Source organism: Protobothrops mucrosquamatus, unplaced genomic scaffold (assembly GCF_001527695.2).
Source record: "Protobothrops mucrosquamatus isolate PMUCROS unplaced genomic scaffold, P.Mucros_1.0 scaffold382, whole genome shotgun sequence".
Taxonomy (NCBI): domain Eukaryota; kingdom Metazoa; phylum Chordata; class Lepidosauria; order Squamata; family Viperidae; genus Protobothrops; species Protobothrops mucrosquamatus.
In genome coordinates, this window is record NW_015386714.1 from 172,451 (window position 1) to 190,860 (window position 18,410).

Below are 18,410 nucleotides of genomic sequence, written 5' to 3' on the forward strand. Positions count from 1 at the left end.
AGCCTCATTGATTTCTATGAGTGTACATATAGTCCTCAACTTACAATAGTTCATTTAGTGACCGTTCAAAGTTACAATGGCACTGAAAAAAGTGACTGATGACCAGTTTTCACACTTATGATCGTAGTAGCATTACCATGGTCATGTTATCAAAATTAAGACACTTGGCAATCCACTCATATTTATGATGGTTGTGGTGTCCCAGTATCACGTAATCCCCGTTGCGACCTTCCAACAAGCAAAGTCAATGGGGAAGTCAGATTCACTTAACAACAGTTTGACTAATTTAACAACTAAAGTGATTCACTTAACAACTGTGGCAAGAAAGATCATAAAATGGGACAAACTTAACAAGTGTTTCACTTAATAACAGAAAGTTTGGGCTCAATTGTGTCGTAATGCAAGGACTACTTGTATTCTGTAGTCAGTTCAAAATAATACATTTTTCTACAAATGATAATATATTTGATGCATTAATATTTAGTAATATTAGATTAAGATTTGTCCAGTTTTATGTATTTGTCTTCCACACGTAAATTTAGCTAGATGTGGACATTTTATTCAAAATCAAAATTAATTCCATCTCAAATGATCATAACTATTACAGCATAATTTATAATGCTATAGAAAAATACTGCGTTCTATTTTAATTTATATTCCTAAATTGGGAGAGGGGAACATTTAACTGTTCCAGAAAAACTAGATTAACAGTTTCATAAGACATGTTTTCTCAAATTACCTGAATTTGCCCAGCTGTTATTCATCAAGCAGGTCACAAATTCTTTTTAATTTTAGTGTTTTCAATTTGGAGAAAAAGACTAGAATATTATGTAATATGTTTCAGTGATTTATTTGTAGCAACCTAAAACGGGTGAGCAACTTCTCTAGCAGAAACTTTATTTTTAGTTTGTGAAATGGCTTCAAAGACTTGTACTAATGTTGGGATGTCACCAGAATGTAGGCTATATCTTGGGTCAGTTATGGAAGCTTTATAACCCTGACTCAAGGAAAAGATTTATAGCTTTATAACCCTGACTCAAGGAAAACAAGCATTAATGTAGTATTGACTGAAGGTCCCCACAGTGATGTATTGATTGATTTGGACCAAGGAAATGAAGAAATATGGCTTTCTATTAGCAGAAATGTTGAGCCTGGACAGAGATTCAAAGGGCCCACTTATCATAGAAGTTACATTTTATAAGAAAAATTTCCCCTCCCTCCCTCTTTATTCTGACTTTTTAGCTAAAGATATTTACTTCTACAGTATTAATCAGAATAGCCTTTGAGTTTAACTGAAGATTGATTCAATAGAAATTCGTTTCCTCCAAATTCATTTATCTACTAATCAAGTCTAGACTGGAATCCTGAAGTGTTGATCTCAAATATCTGAACTGAGGTAGCATTGATTATCTTTCTTCCAAAAAAATATTGTTGTGGTGACCCATGTAACAACTACAGCTTACAATCAAAATTCCAGACTCAATTGTAATACTAAGTCAAGAATGACCTGCATTAAAGTCACTTTACTGCTAGATAAACTTTTGGAAAATTATCTGATATGGGGTTTATATAATTTCTCTGTCAATATAGGTGAAAATTTGTCCGACAATCCACCACCTTCCCTTCCTCCACCTCCACCACCTCCTGCACGCCATAGCTTCATTGAGCAAACAAGACCACTTGTTGCAGGAAATAGACCCCTGTCTGGACATGAACTATACCACCCATCCACCGGTAAGAGATGGTGATGTTGATAGTTATTTTATTTTAATGTAGAGATTTAATTATAAAAAATGTTCTCAATTATTTAACTACTTGTCAGCATAGATCTAGCCATGCATTTGGAGCTTTATACTATAAAATTGAAGATATGTAGAAAAATAAGCAAGTTAATTTCCTATATTTCCAAAATATATACTATTAATGGTATAGTGATCTGCAAATTAAGTAGTAGTTTTTTGTTTGGAGTTTTGACATCTGGGAAAAATGGCAGATTAAAGACAACTCTGCAAAAATCAGAGCTGACATTCACAGAGGAATGAAGAGCTGGCCAGACAAGGAGAAGAATTGAGATCATCTACAAGTGCTCCAAACAGCTGCTCCTTGTGAGGAGACCACAAGACAACTGTCTCCAGTGGGTTTAGCAGTCTGGAAGATGTGGGAATAGCCATCTTCCTCAAACTGTGGTTGGCGCCTTTGAAAGGATGCTAAGTTTGCATACTTCCTTTTCTAATCACATTCAGAAATTGCTTGTTAACTACTTTACAGTTATTAGGAACTTTTAGATCTGGAGGATTTATAGTACCAGGTGAGTTTCCTTCAATTCTTAGCAAAGGAAATTTTAAATAAAAGTCTAAGGACTTTTAAAAAATATGGGGAATAAACAACAAAAAGGTGATAAAATTTGATTTTAAGAAAGTTACAAATGGACCAAGATCTCAGATAAATTTTAAATAATATTTTGGAATTAATTATAAGGTATCCTTCTTGTGGAAAAATGTTTTTATTTTGAATTATTTAAAAAAAAACATTGTAAGGTATGATTTAAAAATTGGATACTAGAGGGAACCAAAGATATAATTAAATTAGAACAACACTCAAACTCAACTTAAAATTACAGAATGAAGCATATTTTTTTAGTATTGGGCATATTGAAGGAAATTTTTAAACAATGAACTCAGATATTAATTTTAATAGTATCTGCTTCTATTGATTAACTATGTTTAAAAGATTGAACAGGAGCTAGTTTTACCTGTTAGGATTGAGACTGATTTGAACAGTCTGATTCAACAGACTAAAAGAATAGCATGGAAAAAGATGTTACAGTGGATATACTGTACAAAAGAATCCGGCTGATTGTTTAATTAATTGAAAGGGATATACAAATAAAAAAGCAACAGAGTGATCTGAATAATTTTCTTATATTGGATTTACAAAAGAAGCTTGTTATATTTTTGAAGAATTCTTTTGAGAAAGGACAAAGAAAAAATAAAAAAAATAAATTCTGTGACATATTTGTTGGGTCTAAAATCAAGATTGTTAAAAGAAAAGGGAAGAAATATAAAATTGACTTCTTTGGTCAAGGTTAAAATAGAACTGTTGTTACCTCTGGCAACCCTTGGTAGACTGTTACTGACATTAGGACTGAAATAACAAGGCTTTATGGATTTGTCCAGTCATCCCGATTCTACCCCAAAGTAAGGGATTACAGGGTCATAAAAAGGGAGAGGCTTTTTTTATAAGAGAAGAGATCATTTATTTTAAGAGGAGATCTTAAATTACTAAATTGTTTATACTTGTGATAAAGGAGAAATCACTTCTTTGTTTCTTTCCTTTTTCCTTATTATATTATTTTTTATTTCTCTTTTTTTAATTTGTTTATATTTTCTTCCTTTTCTGCAACTTTTGTTTTCTCTTGTTATTTTTAGTTTGTATTTTTACTGCTATAATTGTAAACTTTACTGAAATTAGTATAAAAATTAATTAGAATATAGTTTTTGTTTATTGAATAGCCTAGCATGAACATTTTTATATTGAAGTCAGAAAAAAATGAGAAATATTTAAATATTTAAAATATCCAATATTTAATATGTTGGATAGTTACAGCTGAATCTTGTGCCAGAATGTTTTATTCAGGGTTATTAAACATCCCTTTAATGCAGTATGTAAACTTATTTCTGAATCAGGCTTTAATTGTATGGCGAAACACTGAGATAACATTTGGAGACAACCACTACTGGTTGATTTTCATAACGTGGGCAAATTGTTTATTTGATTTGAAGGAATTTTAATTTAGCAAAAGCAGCATCCAGAACAGATTAGAAAAAATACTGCCTTTATAAAAAATAGTATCTTTATAAAAATTCATACAGTTCTTAAAACTTTGTTCAAGATCTAAAATACATTCATGGATTTAAGAGGCAGGAACCAAAATTCAAGAAGGGGAGGATCCATAGCTACTACTCGGCTTTCCTTCTGCTGTAGATTTTTACTGATGCTAGCTAAAGGATCTCTGCGTTACTGAAAGAACTGCCCTTCTTCCTTTCTCTACCTCTGGCAGTTTATAAAATGGTAATATTAGCAAGATTAATTTTGTGTGATTTATACATTTTATAAATTTCACTGTCATTTTAATTTTTTAATGCTCTGTTTCTGTTTACTGTGGATCTACGTTAAAGTTTATAAAATGCTGTTGGAGCAAAGCAGTAGCCGACAATGGGGAACAATAGCTGCAACCAGTGGATAGAAAGATATCAGGACAACTAAATCTTTAAGATTTCTAGAGCAGGGCTTTTCAACCTTTTCACAGATTGTACCACTTTTAGGACATGACAATATTCGAGTACCACCAGGGCTTAGCAAGGTATCAAAAACCTGATGACTGAAAAAAAGGGGGCGGGATTTTGGGTTTTACTGATTAGATTCATTTGTTGTTATAGACATGGCTAGATTATACTATTATGGGAAAGTAAAAAGTTGAGATTCAGTTAATGCTTCATTTTACTACAACAGAGGAAGTCGGAAGTCAATTCCTTTTCTTTTTCCCCTCTCCCCCTCACTTTTCCCCCCCTTCTTCCTCCCCACTGTGTCCTACTATTTGCTTTTGTATTTTTGTATTGTATTTTTGTATTTTATTCCATAATCTAATAAAATGTTACAAACCATTTAAAAAAAGGAAAAAAGTACCGGTTTTAATTTCTTTGGTGGCGGTTCCTTTGCTCTCAGGCCACGCAGAAGACCCCCAGTGGTGCAGGCTGCCCAGAGCCCTGGGCAGTGGAGGGGAAGCACCCAGCTCAGCCCAGCCTTCCCCAAGGGGGTGCCTGGCTTACTTTCTCCTCGAGGTTGCTGCTATTTGGCTTGCTCTCCTTGGCCTGGTTGCTCATGGTGTGTGCGGGAAGGCAAAATGTGTGGGCCAGAGGGAGGCCACTCCCTCTCCATGCGAAGATACTCAGCTTTGTATCCAAAGCATCCTCACCGATAGGATAGGAGACCACTAGGAGAGTCAGGAGGAGGGGACAAGGGGAAGGCAAAAGGGCAGCAGTGCTGGTCGTGGCCAAGTGCTAAGGCAGGACTTCCCTCAGATCCTCCTTCCCTTTCATTATAACCTTCCTTCCTTCCTTCCCCCCTTTTCTTCTTTTTCCTTTTCTCTTCATTCTCCTTTCCTTTTTGTTCCTTCCCCTCTTTCCTTCTTTTTCATTCCTTGCTCTCTTCCCCTCTTTTCTTCTTTTTCTTTGTCTTTCCTCTTTTCCTTTCTCCTTTCCTGTCCCTTTTTGGATGCTCAAATGCAAAAGAGGAAACATTTCTCGATGCCTCCTTGCCTTGTGATCAAATGCAACTTTTGCTAGTAGTTTATGGCCACTTAAAATATTGAGAACAAACCAGGCTCAGTTTATCCTGTGCTTGCCTTTAGTGGGGGCGTCCACAGACAACAGTACAGCAAAACTGTCAAAATGGTGGCTGTGTTAGTTGATCAGAGGTTCTCTGTTTTTTATGTGCAACAGCTTTAGCGTTTAGGAACAGAGGTAGATTAGTTGCTTTTCTATTAATACATTATCCTTAAAAGGGCTCTTTTGTAGGGACCCTGCCTTGGTCTAAATCAGACTGGAAATATAGCAAAGGAAAATATTTTTCCCCACTCTGGTTTGTCCTGTTTTCCTCACTGGAAATGGCTGTTAGCAACATACAAGGAAGGGGATACTTTCCTAAGAGGTCACAATTCAAGAATACCATTGTTAACTTGGATTGCCAACAAAATTCTGTCTGTGACAAAACAGAACACAAAGTTGCTTTCTCTTTTGAACTGGGGCAATTCCAACCAAGTTGCCTCTCCTTCCTTCCTTCCTTCCTCCCTCCCTCCCTCCCCTGCTTTTTTTTTTAAGCTGCAAGTGGCTCTGGACAGAGGTGGCAACAGGCAGGCAGTGATTAGTAGAGATTTCCCATTTTGACCCCTCCCCCTGTCGTCGCCTCTGTGTGGCTCTCAGCTCACCATTCCCAGACCATGCATGTGTTTGTGTGCACGAAGGGGGGTTGTGTCTCACCCTTTGCAGCTCCACGTCCTCAACAGAGACCTTCTGCGATGGCAGACTGCAAACTAATGGAAGCTGGTTTTTTGGAGTACTTGTTTCTTTTTCTCAATGCGCCGGCGATCGCATCACACCCTTTTGCCCTCAGCTCCCACCCTAGCAGCGTGGAAGGCTGCAAGAAGCTCCCATTGCAGCTTCTCTTATGTCTCCCGTTTTTTTCCTCCCCAATGTCACAGCATGGGGCTGCAAGGAGTGAGACCCCCCCAACGCACGCGCACACACAAACAAGCACATGCACGGGTCTGGGAGAGGTGAGCTGAGAGCCACGCAGAGGCCCTTCAGGCACAGAGGCAATGACGGGAGGGGTCAAAATGGGAAGCCTCCTGCCCGAGCCTCTGACAGCTTAAAAAAATAAACTTGCAAAGCGCTCAGAACGCCGTCCCTAGGGATGCCAGATCCTGCGCGCTCGCCGCCTCCTGTGCACACACCTAGGGGGTGGGGTGGAGGCGGGGTTGAGGTGGCGAGGGGCCTGTCACTGGTTCCAGGGCTGCCCCATGGATCTAAGGCTGAGCACGTTCTGGCTTTGATGGTAGCTACAAGGTTGTAAATCAGCACCCGGTTGGCCTGGGCTTGCCTCTTTTCTTTCTGAGCGGTCAGCAGGGACAGTCAGCAGGGATGCCTGGCACTCACTGCCTCCTGTGTGCATGCCCAGGGGGCAGGGTGGGGGCAGCCCCTCGCTGGACTTTCCCCGCCAAAACCTCTTTTTATATCCTTCTCTCCCCCCTCCTTTTCGGTGCCCCTCCAGCTACATGCTACTTTCGGAAGCGGCAATCAGCTGGAGCCCAGTGCTGAGCTGCAACAGCTCTGCAGAAGCACCGATCAGCTTGTAGCCGCTCACATAGATCCTGGAGCTTCTGCCCTGCCCCGATAGCCCTGCAGCTCCAGCTGTCTCTCTCTCAGGCTTGTGCAGCGCTATCACTGCTTTAGCTCATTCCTCTCCCCCCCCCACTACCACTTCTCTAGGATGGTCGTATACCACCTGCCAGGTGCCAAAGTACCACAAGTTGAAAAGCCCTGTTCTAGAGTGCATATTCTTAATATTATATATATTATATATGCACACACATACACACAAACATATATATGTATATATGTATGTATAAAATACTCAATAGTTGATTAAAATTAACCACAATTTCTCAGATTAGTAAAGAAACCATTAAAAAGAAGGTGAAGTCCACATTAGAAAGGAATGCATGAAGTTGCATGACTTTGCAACTCAACTCAATTAAATTAAAATTTAACATATTACATAATTCCTCTCTTGTGTATTTTTTCTTTTGAATTACTTTTTTTATCAATTTATGTCCTATGAACAGAAATACACAAAATGATCTTTATTTTTCCTTTCACAGATCTTTTTTTTGATCCTACAAATGGCTCAGTTCCTTTACCACCTGTTAGAAGATTAACTGGTGAAAATATAAAGGCCCACAGAACATCCCAGGATTATGACCAACTGCCATCTTCTTCAGGTAATTAAAACCCAATATACAGGAATAAAATTACATAACTGTTTATATTTCCTATAATTTTTCAAAAGAATTTGTCACTTTAATCTTTCAGATTAAATCTTTCAGAAAGTATATTAAAATTGAAAATGGAGAATATGTGATTCAGGATATCAACCTCCCCCCCCCTTCTAGAGCTTCATTTTGTATTAACCTTTTAATCTGTTTTCAAAGCAGTGAAACTAGAGCTTTTCCATATCATTTCCAAAGAACTTTACTATTGTCCCTGGGTTTGGGCATCAGGGTTATGTGCTATTGTTTTCATTCCTAGCTTTTATTCTGTGTTTCTCTTTCTGTGTTGTAAAATTCTGGGAGTCAGTCTCGGTTACAATAATTTATAATAAACAAAAGTGCTATGTGGTATTAGAATCGATATGTTCATTACTATCATAAAAAGAGAAGAAAACATCACAGTCACTACCAGAAAAAAACCATAATTACATCTGTTGAAATATTATGCAAACTCAAGATGCATTGTAAAAGTCCAGATACTGGACTTTTACAATCAAAGGGATTAAATAACAATAATACAGCAATACAGTAATAAAAACAAAGTAAAGTATTAAGCAAAAGCAAAACTATCCATCAAACATTCATAGAAGGAAATCCTGGCAGAAGGTACCTAAAAGATGTAACAGTAGGTACCTCATGAATTTCAGGTGGCCGAGCATTCCATGGTACAGGCATCATTACAGAAAAGGCTTGTCTGCGAGTAACCGCAAGATGACAATCAGTCAGTCTCGGCACACGCAGCAGAACTTCCTCTGATGATCTTATCAATCAATCAGGTCTGTAACAGCATAATTGATCTATTAGGTATCCTAGTGCCACATTATTTAGGACCTTATGTGTAAAAAGCAGAATCTTCAACCTGGCATAATACTGAATTAGAAACGAGTAATTACTTCAGCAGAAGCATAACATGTGCATGATCATGAGCCACACTTAGCAACCTGCTGTGCCACATTTTGTGTGCGTTTCTCTTTCTAGATCAAGCACCCTTGTTGCATATATTGCAGTAATCTAAATATGACATTTCCTTTTCCTGAACAAATACAACTAAACTGTTCCCATCCATGTAAAGATATAATTAGTACATTTACCAAAATTAAAAATATGTCACTTAGGTTCCAATGGTAATAATGTCTTTAGGAGCAACATTTTTAGAGCAAGCGGATTTCTGAAATTCTCATGTGGAAACCACCCATTCTATGTTATCAAGATATAGGCTCTATTTACTGGCTTTTATCTACTCCATGTCCTGGTTTGGAATATGCCTCTCCTAATTCAGCGGTTACAAAAATTCTTGTCATCAACATTCTGGTCATTATTAACCCTCAAACGCCAGATAACCTCTCCCAGCAATTTTTTTTATGGATATTGGGTATCACTGAGGGAAAAATAATGTCTTGAGGTACACCATAGTATTGTTGCCAGGATGGAGAGATAGTCACTCAACTCTGTGCAAGTAGGAGTGGATTCACTGTAATACAGCATCTTCAACTCACAGAGACAAACCACAGAAATACTGTGGTTGACAGTATTAAACTACGTGGACATCAAACATCTGTAGAATTGCATTATATTTATCTCTGTCCTACAGAAGAATATCTGATATTCTAATTTGCAAACCCAGGCCTAAACCCAGGAAAGAGTTAAAATCATGTCATTTGAAAATATCTGCATCTAGCCAGTTGCTACATTATTAAGCATGTTGCCCACACGAAGGATGGACAATATATTTTTATTGGATGTTTTAAATTGTATTCTTGATGACTTGATAGTTGGACTTGATGACTTAAGATACACCTTACAACTTTGATTCGGTGATCTATGTTTCTAGTAACAAAGAGGTACTTGTAATTGGGTTGTAGTGGGTTTAACCTTAGGGGCCCAGGGAGAACTTTTCAATAATAGATTACTATCTCCTTTAAGATTTGTTGTGGAAAGGTACAGTTATTATTGGCTTGCAGTCCTCAAGTATAAGACTATGTAAGTAAAGTGTCTTATCTGCCATCTGAGCATTCCTGTATATTTAAACCATTAGACTGGACACTTGAGTAAAGTATGTCAAAAGCAACATTACAGCAATTTTATTATTGAAATAATCTGCAAATTATTACAATGGTCTTTGAGATTCCAGTATACTTTTCTGAGGGAAGTGATAATAAAGTTTGACCATTCTAAACTCTGCTGACAAGCTGCTTCAAAATACAGAATTGAGTGAATTAGGTAATATCCAATAAGTCCCACATCTTGTCTTAATGCTCAGATATCCTGACCTATCTTATTGCCCAGAGTTCCCTAAGCAATGAAATACTGAAAAAAAGGAGGAAAGCTAAACAAAGCTGAATTTATGCTGCTAAAATTCAGATTTCTAAAAATTCCAGGAAAATATATGAACAGAGATATTCTGTACATGAATGTCTGTTGAACCAATTTCAAGTTCAGGAGACGCAATCTTAATTTAGCTTTTCTGCTCCAACTGGAGTCCATTAGAGGCACTACTTGGACCAAGTCATATCCTCCAATATCTTTTTGTATGTGTTTTTGTTGTTATGTCTGTTGCCAATAAACAAAATTGAATTACACTACCGTATTAGATTGAGTGACACTATTAGATAGCTGTAGGCAGAAAGTCTTTAAGCTGTGGTAACTGTTTTTTAAAAACATACAACAGGTAATCCCCTGCACATTGGTTGGAACAGTAGAAACTTCTTATGTACCTATACTTACTAAGTGTATGATTTTAAATTTAACTTCAGCATGTCTTGCTTTGTAATAAACTCTGCCTCAGGGGTTTGAGGTTCTAATTTAATAGTAGGGGTGAAAAATATTTTCAAACTCTTATTATAATATATTGCTTTGGTGTGCATAGTAATGCAGTTATTAGTAATACAGATCTTTTCCAAAATTCAATTTCATCAATTTTATGTAATATGTTCCCATATGCATTTTGTGCAAGTTAAATCATCCAGATACCTTTTTAATGTAGATGTTGGTATACTTGGTATATGCTCTAATAGCTATGCATAAGTTAAATGTATTATTTATTCCAATAGAAGAGAATATATGTAGCTCAGGGTTGAACTGTGTAGAGTCTTTGGCAAATAACTAAGCTCAGAAAGCACCAAGGGCTCCTCATTGTTTACTAATTCTATCCATAATTTGGCATGTATTATATACAATTCCTATCTATTAATTGTGGGACTTTGGATAGTAAGTGAATTAATGTTGCTAGTGGAAGATTCTCACTGCTGACAATTTCAAATAGATTTAAAAAAAATAAAAAGCATATTCATACATTAAGATATCTATTTGAAATACATGTTTCTAAATGTCCATCTTCTTAGTCACGTTGCAAGTAATATCATAATGCAGAAATGTTTGTATCAATAATTTACATTGAAGCCAAATAGTAGAAATTTGTGTACTAGCTGAAAATATTTTTTAAATATATTTAGATTCTTAGATTATGTTCATGGAGAATTTATTCATGTTTTTTCACCCAAATCAAATAAAATATTGTGAACAATACTTATATTCTTGAATAAAAATAAAGCATGCATTATATTTATTTCAGCCCATTTTATGATCAGAACTGGTATAACCATTTGATGGAATAGTTTTTTGAAAATCAATTTCATAGGAATTATTATTACTGCGAGCACAGCTGAAAATAACTAAATAATCCAGCTCTTATGTATGATAAGATATCATGTAACAGCATAAATAAAAACACTAATTGTATGATGAAGATTGTACAGAGCAAAGAACCCCAGAGTTGAGAGTGTGACATTAGCATTTAAAAAAATACTCTTGGAAGGAGGAAGAAAGCTGATAAAAATCCTTACTGTCTTTCATTGTAATTAATATATTGGAATGCGTTGAATCAAAAACCCTAAGAATGGAAGGTCATTTGGTATGTAATTACAGGTAGTACTCGATTTATAATAGTTCATTTAGTGACTGTGCAACAGCACTGAAAAAAGTGACTTATGTCTGTTTTTCACACTTATGACCATTGTAGCATCACCATGATCACTTGATCAAAATTCAGACACTTGGCAACTGATTGATATTTATGATGATGGTTGCAGTGTCCTGGAGTCATGTGATCAGCTTTTGCAACCTTTTACGAGCAAAATCAATGGGGAAGCCAGATTCACTTAACAACTGTGTTACTAAAGAAATGCAGTGATTCACTTAACAAATGTGGCAAGAAAGGTCATGAATGGGGCAAAACTCACTTAAGAAATATCTCACTTAGCAATAGAAATTTGGGGCTCAATTGTCATAAATTGAGAACTACCTCTATTTTTGAGATAATTTATTTGTATTTATTAAATTATGCTTTAAAATGCTATCCCTGATTTTCATAAATTTCAATAATACTTTATAGTAATATTTGCAATTGCACATCATAGAGGTAAACATTGCTATAACAGAGGAATCATAAATGTGAACAAAAAAGCACAGAATCCCATTCATAGAAAATATTCAAGGAAATCAGTTAAAGTTAAGATGAAGTAGTTTTAATTATATCTCTCTTGTATGGTTTGGTAACATCTAGTAGCAATAGCAATAGCACATAGATTAAATACCACTTCACAGTGTTTTACAGCCCTCTGTAAGCGGTTTATTGAGTCAGCATATTGCCCTCAACAATCTGGGTCCTCGAAAGGATGGAAGGCTGAGTTAACAAGTAGAACTTGTTCTTGAACCAAACAAAACAAATAATAATTCTTTTGCTCCTATCTGTGCAAAGTTTAAATATGTATAAGTCCACAGTCCAGTTCAAATTTGGAAATTACCCTTTATAGTAAGAGAATTGAATAGAGCCAATGACTTGGAATTAGTCAGGAATATTTTTTGCCATTAAAAAAATGACCATTCTTTTTTTTCTTTTTATGTAGATTGTTCGCAAGCACCAGCCAGGCCTCCAAAACCACTTCCTCGTAGGACTGCTCCAGAAATACACCATAGGAAGGCACATAATACATCTATAGAAAATGTTGATGCAAAGATTGCAAAACTTATGGGAGAAGGTTATTCTTTTGAAGAAGTGAAGAGGGCCCTTGAAATAGCCCAGAATAATCTTGATGTAGCACGGAGCATTCTAAGAGAATTTGCTTGCTTTCCTCCATCAGTTTCCCCACGACTCAATCTATAGTATGGAAAACCTTGCAGCAAGCCTAATTCTCCATATGTGTGTGTGTGTGTAAACATGAGAAATATTGTACAATTGTGAGATGGGATTCAAGAGAGATTTTTTTTTCCTGGATGTATCTTCAAAGAATGAGTTGGAACAATTTTTCAGAATAAGATCAACTGCTCACTTCAAGATATAAGTGAATTAAATCTGTATTTTTGCTAGCCATATTTTTGAATCAGGGTTGAACTGACAAATAATTTAAAGAAGTTTACTTCCCATGAACTTTTAATCTGTGAAATGCATTTTTCCATGTTTACAAGATGGTAAATGACAATTTTAAAGCTGACAATTCTGTGTTCTTGTTCATATTTTCTACTGTGAGGCATTTCCAGCTGTCTTTATACTGATTTGACCCATTTACTTACTTTTTATACATATATAAGTGCACTCTCCATTTTTATTTTTCAAGGAGCTTTAAAAGCTTTTTGCATTTCTGCTCAAATAAAATGCAAGAAAAATGAGGCCTTCACTACTGATTTTATTTTTCTGGTAGACCATTGCTATTTACACAAAGCAAAATATATATATCTATATGAATGTGTAGTATGTTACTTTGTTACTGGTCTATTTTAAAAAAGATTTTGACCAGCAACACTGGGTAGCTTTTCTTTGACATGTGGTTGTTAAGCTTCAAGATCAGTATGGTTAACTTACAAAATTAAAATATACAAAATTGCATGATAATGACCTGGAAACGTAAATCTTTTTTGATATAGCTATTCAAAATCCAAAAGGTATGGAATTGAAATTAGACTTTGGTTTCTTGACAAGCTTAATGAAAGGCTGTGCGTGCCTTAATATTGGCAGATATATGAAATCTATCAGTGTGAATTTTATTATCAGTGGACAGGTAAATGTCTTATGGAAAGAAGTATTTGGTTAATTTCCTATGTAGATAATTATTTCATTACAGCATTGCAAGAACAGGATCATTTTAAGAACACTTTAAATTTTCTGTACTGTGGCTGAATTCTATTACTTCTATATCAACCAATTTTACAAGGATTTTAATTAATTTACATTTTATCTTAAATGTTTATTCAGTCCCCAGATCAACTTACTGTGTTGTGTCTGTATTCTTGAACATAATTTTCCTGCCTTGAGTTGCTAGTAATTTTTTGAAGCACAAGCTAAATCAGGTTTTTCAGTGAATTGCTATAATTAAACCTAGAATAATCACAAAACTGATTTCATTTTCCCCTAGATCAGTATTTTTCAACCTTAGCAACTTTAAGATATGTGGACTTTAGCATGTTGGGTGGAGATTTCTAGGAGTTGAAGTCCACACACCTTACAAGTTAGATTTTCCAATTTCTATTTTTAAAAACTTAACAGAAATTGTTGATTTGAAATGGGGTAAACTGAATACAAACTTAATCTTGAAATGGCTATTTTCCCTATCTTCTCTTAAATCTATGAAATACGATCTTGCTGGGGAACATTGGCATTTATATTATATTTTGGGCATGGTTCACCATCACTGACTTGTTCAAGTTAATATGTTACATAGTATAAGAGTAGAGACATACAAATGTGTAGGTTAACCCTCTGGTCTTCTCTCATCCCATATAATTGAGGGAGAAAGATACAACATCTAGAATATTATATGGTTTGGTAGTTTTTCAGCATCTGATGAAGCCTTTGACAGTCAAAGCGGTAGTAAACATTCCACAAAGATTGGACTTGGTTTAGTGAAATTTGCAAGTAATTTAAGAAGCCAGGTATGCCTATATTCTGTAATGCCAGTGTTATATCTTTTATCCTTGGTCATTTGGAAAATTATAAATGTGTAATAGCAAATGATCTTTACAAGATTTCTGTATGCAAACATATTTAAGCAGTCATATTGTGCTATATGACTGCTTCCTAAATGAATCAGTTTTGGAGTCTATCCATAAGCTACTTGCTAGGTTGGAAGTATGACTATATTTCTACAATGGAGAGTGATTCAAACACTTAAATAATTTTATCATACTTTAACTTTTATTTTACATTCTTTAGCTGGATTCAAAGTGTTGATCAGGTTGAGGCGATCAGGCTGCTGGCTTTGAATGAGTTTCTGTACAAGATCTAAATTGATTTAAATAAAATGATTACTTGCCACATATTTAATATTTTTTCTGATTTATTTTTAAAAAATTACAATTAGATGGTAGTTTAGGAATGGCTTTGGGCTCACATATGCTTGAAGGACAGGTAGGGCAGTTTATGCCTCCTTGCCTTACAGCTAAACAATTCTAAATAGTTTAAACAGATAGTGATGCTTACCAGTAGTGCTGATGATTTCCCACATTATAGAGCACAAATACACACTCAGCATCTCAAGAGCAAGCCTCTGTTTTAACATTCTTTCCAGTACTCTCTAATGCAAGTTTCTTTCTATCCCAAGCACATACCTAACGACTTTTTATAATGTGAATTTATTTTGGACCAGAAACATTGTTCTGTTTCTCCTGTTTCCAGCTTGAAGCTTTACTTTGCACTGACCTGGTAAATGTTTTAATTTGTGTCTTAAAGCTTGATACATTTGGAAGCAGACAAGTGAGTTCTAAATCAGGCACAGCCTTTTGACCTGGAACGTAATGCTTCTCAGACTGACTTATTGAAAGGACTTCAATAGTTTTTATTTTGAAGATTTTTCTTCTAAATAACTATTTTATCTGAAAGAAAAATACTTTTTATAAACTTGTTTAATGTGGTAAAATAGTGATGTGATCAATTTATATTTTGTTCATCTTTTTTTTTTCAATTCTGAATATTATGTAACCTGAAGTTACTATATTGTTCTTGTAAGGTATTTTATAAAAATTAATGTTAACAAAATGACTTCTCTTTGTTTTCTATCATGCATCAACCAAGTTTTGCTATACTGGAACACATCATTCCCACATTTGTTTATGCAGGCATCAGAATGTATAGATGTGTGTTTGCAAAATAGTTTTTATAGCTGAGTCATTTATCCTTTGTTGGAATGTAAAGAAATATTTTGAGTTTGCTCAAGACTTGTCTATGCAAAATTTGTCTCCTCGTAAACAACAGACCTCAAGAATATGTTTAGCAACCGTATTTGTTTTACAGGGATGCCCACAATAAAGGCTTGGCATCAATAATAATAGCATGTTCTCCTATAGGACTAGTTTGTGTGATGCACAAAGCATTACCAAACATTAACAGCTGGTGAGATCAGCAGCAACCCACTACTATACCTGGTCAGTTATCTTTAATTTACTTTGACTTTAAAAAGAAGCTTATTCAATTCACTTTCCCCAAAGCTATAAACCTACACATCTATTTACCGTTAAGTAGAATTCAGCAGTGAGATTTATAACTCAAAGATAATCACAATTGGACAAAATCTCATTGGTCATATAAAAATGCATTCAGCCCCCTAAAAATAATTTTAAAGGGCATTTTACAAAAACAACAAAAATTGTGTCATTTTGAAGATTTTTATCCTATTTAGAACTCATGAAAATAGGCTTGAATGAATATATAATAGAAAAGAATTTGGGGTAACATAGAAATTGGCTGATTTGCTTATCTGTAGGCATAATTACTGTAATTATATCTGTGCTTCTAATCAGAAGTCTTGTTCAATGATCCATTTGTTTGTTTTCTTGGCTGTCCAGAGTCTCTTCAGGAGTCTTCAACCCCAACATTCAAAAGCGTCAATAATTTTCTATTGTTTTTTTTTAAAAGTCCAGTTTTCACTTCCATAGAATGTCACATGGAATATCATTACTTGCACTATTCTGATGTTTATAGGCATAAATTGAATATTTTTCCCAAGGCCTATATGGATACATTGCCAAGTTGGTAGTCTGCAGCATATTTCATGACTGTTTATTTTTTTTACAGTTGATGGTTGATCCTAAAGGCAGAAACTACCAATATCTTCACTATCAATTCTAAGCCTGGTTGTTTTACCTGCTGTCATTATTTTGGTCTTTATTTAATATCAGTCTCATATTTTCACTAGGTTCCGTGACTTTCATTACTATTGCTTGCAGATTCTTTGCATTTTCAGCTATAAGAGTAGTATTTTAGTTTCAGACACACAGTTTACTCAGAATTGCCCTAAGTCCAGATTCTGCCTACAGATAAACTGCCATTTGTTATAACTGACATGGTTAGGTTTTGTATAGCAGCATGATGCACTAGACTTTGATATGCCAAACTGCCACACAGATATATTTTATATAATTTTATATATTATTAATGTTTATGTTACTTCAGATACCATATTCTATGTAAATTTTATATGTCGTCATATACTATCCCATATACAGCCTAGACCAGAGGTAGGCAACCTTGGCTCTTTTATGACTTGTGGACTTCAACTCCCAGAATTCCTGAGCCAGCCATGCTGAGGGGAAAGGGAGAGGTTTCCAAGCTGAGCCATGCTGGCTCAGGAATTCTGGGAGTTGAAGTCCACGAGTCATAAAAGAGCCAAGGTTGCCTACCCCTGGCCTAGACAGATTAATCCTTTTGGTTCTTAGTCATGGGTGCTAGTCAGTTTTTTTAGATGTATTTTAATTTTAAGACAGTTTTATTTAATGGTTTCTTAAGATAGATTTATAGGTACTTATAGATCACTCATGGACAGTCTTTTATATTGGTCTAAGACTGCAATAAACTGGCTGATTTTAAATATCTCATATAACTTGAATAAATAAGAAGTATACATCCTTATTTACCTCTTTGCCCAGTGGAGCCAGTCTTTTTCTCCTTATTTTGCTTGTTGGTTATCCTGATCAGAATAAAGGTTTTGCAAGAGCACAAGGATATCTTCTGGGAATTTTTTACTTTAATATTTAATTTACCCATGAATGTGATCACAATTTACAATTTTGTTCTTTGCATGCATTTTTTAAAAAAATAGCTTTACTTTGCTGCTTGTGCTTATATAATCCTTTAAATTCAAGCTCCTCTAGAGAACTAAATACAATATTTTTAAAAGCATTTTAACTAAAATGTATATTGTCTCATATCTTTATTCATGTCCTTGTTTTCTGCCTATCTGGAATTCCTTTTTCAAGATAGTATACTTTTTAAAGTATCTTAGGAAATATATTTTCACTTGCCTGTAGAATTTATTCAGAAATTTTGATTTCTTACAATTTTTTTCCTTGACTGTTTTTCCTTTTTTGATGTTTATTTGAATTGTATTATTTGATTTTGAAGGGTATCACGTGATTTATTAAGTAGTACCAACTTTTTTGAAAAAAAAAAAGTTGCTAAGCATTGTCATTCTGCAAGAATTAACTGGACAGCCATTTGTCTGAAATGGTGTGGGGTTCCTGCCTGAGCAGGGGGTTGGACTCGATGACCTCCAAGGTCCCTTCCAACTTTATTATTATTATTATTATTATTATTATTATTATTATTATTATTATTATTATTATTATTATTATTATTATTATTTTTATTTTTATTTTTATTTTTATTTTTATTTTTATTATTATTCTAACTTGTGATGTTTTTCAATGAATGCTTCTACAGCTGGTGGAAATAATTCTCTGTGATGTGTTAAAAGGCAATTTCTACCCATAGTCAGAATCTTGGGACTGTACCACTATAATCCAAATTTAATGATAAATA

The 18,410-nt window shown here is 34.9% G+C and overlaps 1 protein-coding gene across 1 annotated transcript in view; it reads left to right on the forward strand.

Annotated features, from left to right (window-relative positions):
• CBLB (Cbl proto-oncogene B) overlaps nt 1–15,608 on the forward strand; it is a 74,317-nt gene extending 58,709 nt beyond the window's left edge. Inside the window, exons 17-19 of the mRNA XM_015815889.1 lie at nt 1,591–1,734; nt 7,439–7,558; nt 12,511–15,608. Of these exons, the coding sequence (XP_015671375.1) occupies nt 1,591–1,734; nt 7,439–7,558; nt 12,511–12,767 (521 nt within the window). The 3' untranslated portion in view covers nt 12,768–15,608. The remainder of the gene's footprint in view (nt 1–1,590; nt 1,735–7,438; nt 7,559–12,510) is intronic.
• Nucleotides 15,609–18,410: the final 2,802 nt, after the last annotated feature.